This window comes from Coregonus clupeaformis, chromosome 18 (genome assembly GCF_020615455.1).
Source record: "Coregonus clupeaformis isolate EN_2021a chromosome 18, ASM2061545v1, whole genome shotgun sequence".
Taxonomy (NCBI): domain Eukaryota; kingdom Metazoa; phylum Chordata; class Actinopteri; order Salmoniformes; family Salmonidae; genus Coregonus; species Coregonus clupeaformis.
In genome coordinates, this window is record NC_059209.1 from 23027259 (window position 1) to 23034869 (window position 7611).

The window sequence follows — 7611 nt, forward strand, 5'->3', positions numbered from 1 at the left end:
AGACCCCTTGACTTTTTCCACATTGTTACGTTACAGCCTTATTCTAAAATTGATTAAATTGTATTTTTTCCTCATCAATCTACACCCAATACCCCATAATGACAAAGCAAAAACAGACATATCACATTTACATAAGTATTCACACCCTTTACTCAGTACTTTGTTGAAGCACCTTTGGCAGCAATTACAGCCTTGAGTCTTCTTGGGTATGACGCTACAAGCTTGCCACACCTGTATTTGGGGAATTTCTCCCATTCTTCTCCGCAGATCCTCTCAAGCTCTGTCAGGTTGGATGGGGAGCGTTGCTGCACAGCTATTTTCAGGTCTCACCAGAGATGTTTGATGGGGTTCAAGTCCGGGCTCTGGCTGGTCCACTGAAGGACATTCAGAGACTTGTCCCGAAGCCACTCCTGCGTTGTCTTGGATGTGTGCTTAGGGTCGTTGTCCTGTTGGAAGCTGTACTTGCTCCATTCATCTTTGCCTCGATACTGACTAATCTCCCAGTCCCTGCCGCTGAAAAACACCCTATAGCATGATGCTGCCACCACCATGCTTCACCGTAGGGATGGTGCCAGGTTCCCTCCAGACGTGACGCTTGGCATTCAGGCCAAAGAGTTCAATCTTGGTTTCATCAGACCAGAGAATCTTGTTTCTCATGGTCTGAGAGTCTTTAGGTGCCTTTTGGCAAACTCAAAGCGGGCTGTCATGTGCCTTTTACTGAGGAGTGGCTTCCATCTGGCCACTCTACCATAAAGGCCTGATTGGCGGAGTGCTGCAGAGATGGTTGTCCTTCTGGAAGGTTCTCCCATCTCCACAGAGGAACTCTAGAGCTCTGTCAGAGTGACCATCGGGTTCTTGGTCACCTCCCTGACCAAGGCCCTTCTCCCCGATTGCTCAGTTTGGCCGGGCGGCCAGCTTCTAGGAAGAGTCTTGGTGGTTCCAAACTTCTTCCATTTAAGAATGATGGAGGCCACGGTGTTCTTGGGGACCTTCAATGCTGCAGACATTTTTTGGTACCATTCCCAGATCTGTGCCTCAACACAATCCTGTCTCGGAGCTCTATGGACAATTCCTTCGACCTCATGGCTTGGTTTTTGCTCTGACATGCACTGCCAACTGTGGGACCTTATATAGATAGGTGTGTGCCCAAATTATGTCCAATCAATTGAATTTACCACAGGTGGACTCAAATCAAGTTGTAGAAACATCTTAAGGATGATCAATGGAAACAGGATGCATCCGAGCTCAATTTCGAGTCTCATAGCAAAGGGTCTGAATACCTTTTTTGCAAACATTTCTAAAAACCTGTTTTCGCTTTGTCATTATGGGGTATTGTGTGTAGATTGTGTAGTTCAATAACCAAAATATTTGTTTTCCAAACTCAAGGTGCCATGTCATAGCTGACAAGTCATTATTTCAGCAGACATCTTTGAATCTTAATTTGGAGCAGATACACTACATATACACAAATGTATATATCAGCCACACCCGTTGCGGACAGGTGTATAAAATCGAGCACACAGCCACACAAACTCCATTGACAAACATTGGTAGTAGAATGGCCTTACTGAAGAGCTCAGTGACTTTCAACATAACACAGCATACAATGACATTGTAGATGATTCTGTGCTTCCAACTTTGTGGCAACAGTTTGGCAAAGGCCCTTTCGTGATTCAGCATGACAATGCCCCCGTGCACAAAGCGAGGTCCATATAGAAATTATTTGTGGAAGAACTTGACTGGCCTGCACAGAGCCCTGACCTCAACCCCAATCGAACACCTTTGGGATGAATTGGAATGTTGACTGCTAGCCAGGCCTAATCACCAACATCAGTGCTTGACCTCACTAATGATCTTTTGGCCATTCCAAAATGGCTATTGTGGCTTCTGCTACCTAGCATGAATGAATGAACATTTCTCCTCCCTGGATACAGGTATGTTTTCCGAGCCATATCTCAGGCTGGCTCCGGGGGCGTCTTAAACTTCACAGGAAGCCTGTCCGACCGTAGTGCAGCTGTAAGCAAGCGGGTCGGATCTGCTGGATACTTATAGGGGAGAAAAGACACTTGCTGCTCCACTTGCTTACACTAGCCTAAACCTTTTCCCATGGCTCATGAGTTACGACCTCCATTGGCCAAACCCTCAGAGCTCTCTAAACCAGACTCCATCTGTAGGCTACACCACAGAGTTTGTTTTAATTAGGCTACAGCACCTTTGAAACTCATTTTGGGACAACATGTCTCTAGAATTCCATGATGCTACTTGCTTGTTTCCACAAAACCACAAATTATAGCATAGTGTGGAAACTGAGCTTCCAATGACAGTAGTAGCAGAATCTCTTTTGATTGGGAGGCCACGGCTCGACTTGGGCATATTGCTGCATGAAGACTTCTCACTCACTACTAAACAATTATACAAAGATACACCAGGAGCACATTTTCAATCCATTCATAACCAGAGACAGACATTTGAGTGCAAAAACAAACCAGGGAAATAGACTGAGGAGTAGGGCATACTGTAAATTGGACATACTTACAGTTGAAGTCGGAAGTTTACATACACTTAGGTTGGAGTCATTAAAACTCGTTTTCCAACCACTCCACACATTTCTTGTTAACAAACTATAGTTCTGGCAAGTCGGTTAGGACATCTACTTTGTGCATGACACAAATAATTTTCCCAACAATTGTTTACAGTCAGATTATTTCACGTATCATTCACTGTATCACAATTCCAGTGGGTCAGAAGTTTACATACACTAAGTTGACTGTGCCTTTAAACAGCTTGGAAAATTCCAGAAAATGATGTCATGGCTTTAGAAGCTTCTGATAGGCTAATTGACATCATTTGAGTCAATTGGAGGTGTACCTGTGGATGTATTTCAAGGCCTACCTTCAAACTCAGTGCCTCTTTGCTTGACATCATGGGAAAATCAAAATAAATCAGCCAAGACCTCAGACAAAACATTGTAGACCTCCACATGTCTGGTTCATCCTTGGGAGCAATTTCCAAATGCCTGAAGGTACCACGTTCATCTGTACAAACAATAGTACGCAAGTATAAACACCATGGGCCACGTAGCCGTCATACCGCTCAGGAAGGAGACGCCTTCTGGCTCCTAGAGATGAATGTACTTTGGTGCGAAAAGTCGAAATCAATCCCAGAACAACAGCAAAGGACCTTGTGAAGATGCTGGAGGAAACAGGTACAAAAGTATCTATAGCCACAGTAAAACGAGTCCTATATCGACATAACCTGAAAGGCTGCTCAGCAAGGAAGAAGCCACTGCTCCTAAACTGCCATAAAAAAGCCAGACTATGGTTTGCAACTGCACATGGGGACAAAGATTGTGCTTTTTGGAGAAATGTCCTCTGGTCTGATGAAACAAAAATAGAACTGTTTGGCCATAATGACCATCGTTATGTTTGGAGTAAAAAGGCGGTGCCTTGCAAGCCGAGGAACACCATCCCAACCGTGAAGCACGGGGGTGGCAGCATCATGCTGTGGGGGTGCTTTGCTGCAGGAGGGACTGGTGCATTTCACAAAATAGATGGCATTATGAGGAAGGAAAATGATGTGGATATATTGAAGCAACATCTCAAGACATCAGTCAGGAAGTTAAAGCTTGGTCACAAATGGGTCTTCGAAATGGACAATGACCCCAAGCATACTTCCAAAGTTGTGGCAAAATGGCTTAAGGACAACAAAGTCAAGGTATTGGAATGGCCATCACAAAGCCCTGACCTCAATCCTATAGAAAGTTTGTGGGCAGAACTGAAAAAGTGTGTGCGAGCAAGGAGACCTACAAACCTGACTCAGTTACACCAGCTCTGTCAGGAGGAATGGTCCAAAATTCACCCAACTTATTGTGGGAAGCTTGTGGAACAATTTAAAGGCAACGCTACCAAATACTAATTGAGTGTATGTAAACGTCTGACCAACTGGGAATGTGATGAAATAAATAAAAGCTGAAATAAATCACTCTCTACTATTATTCTGACATTTCACATTCTTAAACTAAAGTGGTGATCCTAACTGACCTAAGACAGGGAATGTTTACTAGGATTAAATGTCAGGAATTGTGAAACACTGAGTTTAAATGTATTTGGCTTCAATTGTAGGAGTTAGACATACAGTACCAGTCAAAGGTTTGGACATACCTACTCATTCAAGGGTCTTTATTTTTTACTATTTTCTACATTGTAGAATAATAGTGAAGACATCAAAACTATGAAATAACACATATGGAATCATATAGTAATCAAAAGTGTTAAACAAATCAAAATATATTTTAAAATGTGAGATTCTTCAAAAGCCACCCTTTGCCTTGATGACAGCTTTGCACACTCTTGGCATTCTCTCAACCAGCTTCACCTGGAATGCTTTTCCAACAGTCTTGAAGGAGTTCCCACATATGCTGAGCACTTGTTGGATGCTTTTCCTTCACTCTGCCGTCTGACTCATCCCAAACCATCTCAATTGGGTTGAGGTCGGGGGATTGTGGAGGCCAGGTCATCTGATGCAGCACTCCATCACTCTCCTTCTTGGTCAAATAGATTACAAATAAAAATCTTACTTATTTACATAAGTATTCAGACCCTTTGCTATGAGACTGGAAATTGAGCTCAGGTGCATCCTGTTTCCATTGATCATCCTTGAGATGTTTCTACAACTTGTTTGGAGTCCACCTGTGGTCAATTTAATTGATTGGACATGATTTGGAAAGGCACACAGAGCAAAAACCAAGCCACGAGGTCGAAGGAATTGTCCATAGAGCTCAAAGACACAGATCTTGGAAAAGGTACCAGAAAATGTCTGCAGCATTGAAGGTCCCCAAGAACACAGTGGCCTCAATCATTCTTAAATGGAAGAAGTTTGGAACCACCAAGACTCTTCCTAGAGCTGGCCACCCGGCCAAACTGAGCAATCGGGGGAGAAGGGCCTTGGTCAGGCTCTGACAGAGCTCCAGAGTTCCTCTGTGGAGATGGGAGAACCTTCCAGAAGGACAACCATCTCTCCAATCAGGCCTTTATGGAAGAGTGGCCATACGGAAGCAGTAAAAGGCACATGACAGCCTGCTTGGAGTTTGCCAAAAGGCACCTAAAGGACTCTCAGACCATGAGAAACAAGATTCTCTGGTCTGATGAAACCAAGATTGAACTCTTTGGTGTGAATGTCAAGCGTCACGTCTGGAGGAAACCTGGCACCATCCCTACCGTGAAGCATTGTGGTGGCAGCATCATGTTGTGGGGATGTTTTTCAGCGGCAGGGACTGGGAGACTAGTCAGGATAGAGGGAAAGATGAACGGAGCAAAGTACAGAGAGATCCTTGAAGAAAACCTGCTCCAAAGCGCCCAGGACCTCAGACTGGGGCCAAGGTTCACCTTCTAACAGGACAACGACCCTAAGTACACAGCCAAGACAACGCAGGCTTCGGGACAAGTCTCTGAATAGCCCGGACTTGAACCCGATCAAACATCTCTGGAGAGACCTGAAAATAGCTGTGCAGTGACGCTCCCCATCCAACCTGACAGAGCTTGAGAGGATCTGCAGAGAAGAATGGGAGAAACTCCCCAAATACAGGTGTGCCAAGCTTGTAGCGTCATACCCAAGAAGACTCGAGGCTGTAATTGCTGCCAAAGGTGCTTCAACAAAGTACTGAGTAAAGGGTCTGAACACTTATGTAAATGTCATATTTCAGTTACATTTTTGATAAATTTGCTAAAATCTATTTAAAAACTGTTTTTGCTTTGTCATTATGGGGTATTGTGTGTAGATTGATGAGGGGAAAAAACAATAATCTATTTTAGAATAAGGCTGTAACTTAACAAAATGCGGAAAAAGTCAAGGGGTCTGAAAACTTTCCGAAGGCACTGTACTTGGACAAATCAGGTATTACATTAACATTTTAGTCATTTAGCAGACGCTCTTATCCAGAGCGACTTACAGTTAGATATGAGTGACATAAACATACCGAATTAATTCCAAAGTGGCAAAAAAATATGGGTTGACTTGACTCCATTCCTTAGCAGTCTGAACTAGCTCTCTAATGACAACTCACAAAATCCATAGCTAGAACACACACTTGACTGAAGAGGAAGAGACTCTCTCCAGTCAAAGGAGGTTCAGTGCACCGTGATATAGAGAACTAGCCATGACTCACAATAGTTCTCGAGAACCCAAGTGAACGGCAAGACTCAAACACTGAATTAGACAAAGTACTTGTTATTCTCCTCGAATAACTAACGTTAGTGCCTGATCAGGAAGGTCAGTGCAGGTGGTGTGGATGGTACTGTAATATTACCAACCCAGATTAGTACCATTATGGGCTATAAATCGTAGGGATGGAGAAAACACTAAATTTACTGTACTAACGTTAGCCCGCTACCTAGCTAGACTCTACCACGTATCCTAGAATGAATAAATGAATGACGACTACTGTCACTGTGCATCTTAAAAGTCACATGGATTAGCAAACTAGTTTAGGATGTAGGTACATTAGCCACCTACAGTAACTAGTTATCTTACTTCAGTAGCTAACTAGTCACATTCTATAACGTTAAATTCGTCACCATCTTTTCAGAAAAAGGGCAGCTAACGTTAGCTAGCTAGCTTGACTAATGTAACCCTAATATAGCTAGCTATATTGCAACATTGTTGCTAGCTAAAACACAATATACGAAAATAGCTAGATAACAGCTACCTAATGTTTTCCATTTCAATAACGTTAGCTAGTTAGCCTAGCATGTAGATAGCAGATTTATCAAATTCTAGCAATCCAACATGATCTGGCTAGCTACCTATCAACAACAATAACAGCTCTATGTAGTTAAACACTGATTGAATGTTTAGCAAATATTGACTAGGTAGTAGATATCTAACTACCGTTAGCTAACGTTAAGGCAAAAATGCAGAAGTTTGGTGTGAGAATCGGCCTTGGATCCACAGCTAGACCAAACCACACTGGCTGGCCGCATTTCTGGCTACAAGAGGCAGACAAACCCCAAACTAACAGTTAGCTATTTAGCTAGCTAGTCTAGACGAGCTTACCTTGCTTACTCTCTATTTTCCCCGACATTTCGAAGCAGAGACGGTAACGTTAAACAAATGAATTCCAGGGAGGTATGTTGTCCTTTTATTCTCTTTTAATCCCACATCCTTTAACCAAAGCACTTTAGCTCGGACCGTTCCGACGCAAATACAACAGCCAGCCAGACCCCGATGATGATGATGATGATGGGCAGACTAGCAGCAGACAACTCGGTTCTGTATCACAATCAACACCTCCCCCTTGCGGCTGGAATTAAAATGTGAGTGCACGCGACGAAAACAGTTTTTTTTTTGTGCCCTCAGGTGATGGATTTAGCTAGACTAGTCAGATTCAAAAGAGAGAGGGAGAGACGTTATTGACTCTCTTTTGTAATCATACATGGTTCAGTATAGGAGAGAAAATATATATATATTTTTTTTACATATTATGGTTTTAGTGGAGTATGCAGCTCATATTATTCCAAATGGAAATCAAAAACAGTAGCTAATTGCAGTGGTGTGTATTAATGGATGCCAAGGGATGCCAGGCCTCCCCCCAAAAAACAAATAAAAAAACATATA

At 43.0% G+C, this 7611-nt stretch overlaps 1 protein-coding gene across 5 annotated transcripts in view; it reads right to left on the reverse strand.

Moving 5' to 3' along the window:
- The window catches only part of LOC121550195 (rap guanine nucleotide exchange factor 1), a 55110-nt gene extending 47881 nt beyond the window's left edge, over nt 1–7229 (reverse strand). For all 5 annotated transcript variants that reach the window (XM_041862332.2, XM_041862331.2, XM_041862330.2 and 2 more), the window contains exon 1: nt 7051–7229. In XM_041862332.2, coding sequence (XP_041718266.2) covers nt 7051–7078 — 28 coding nt within the window. In that variant the 5' untranslated portion in view covers nt 7079–7229. The remainder of the gene's footprint in view (nt 1–7050) is intronic.
- Nucleotides 7230–7611: the final 382 nt, after the last annotated feature.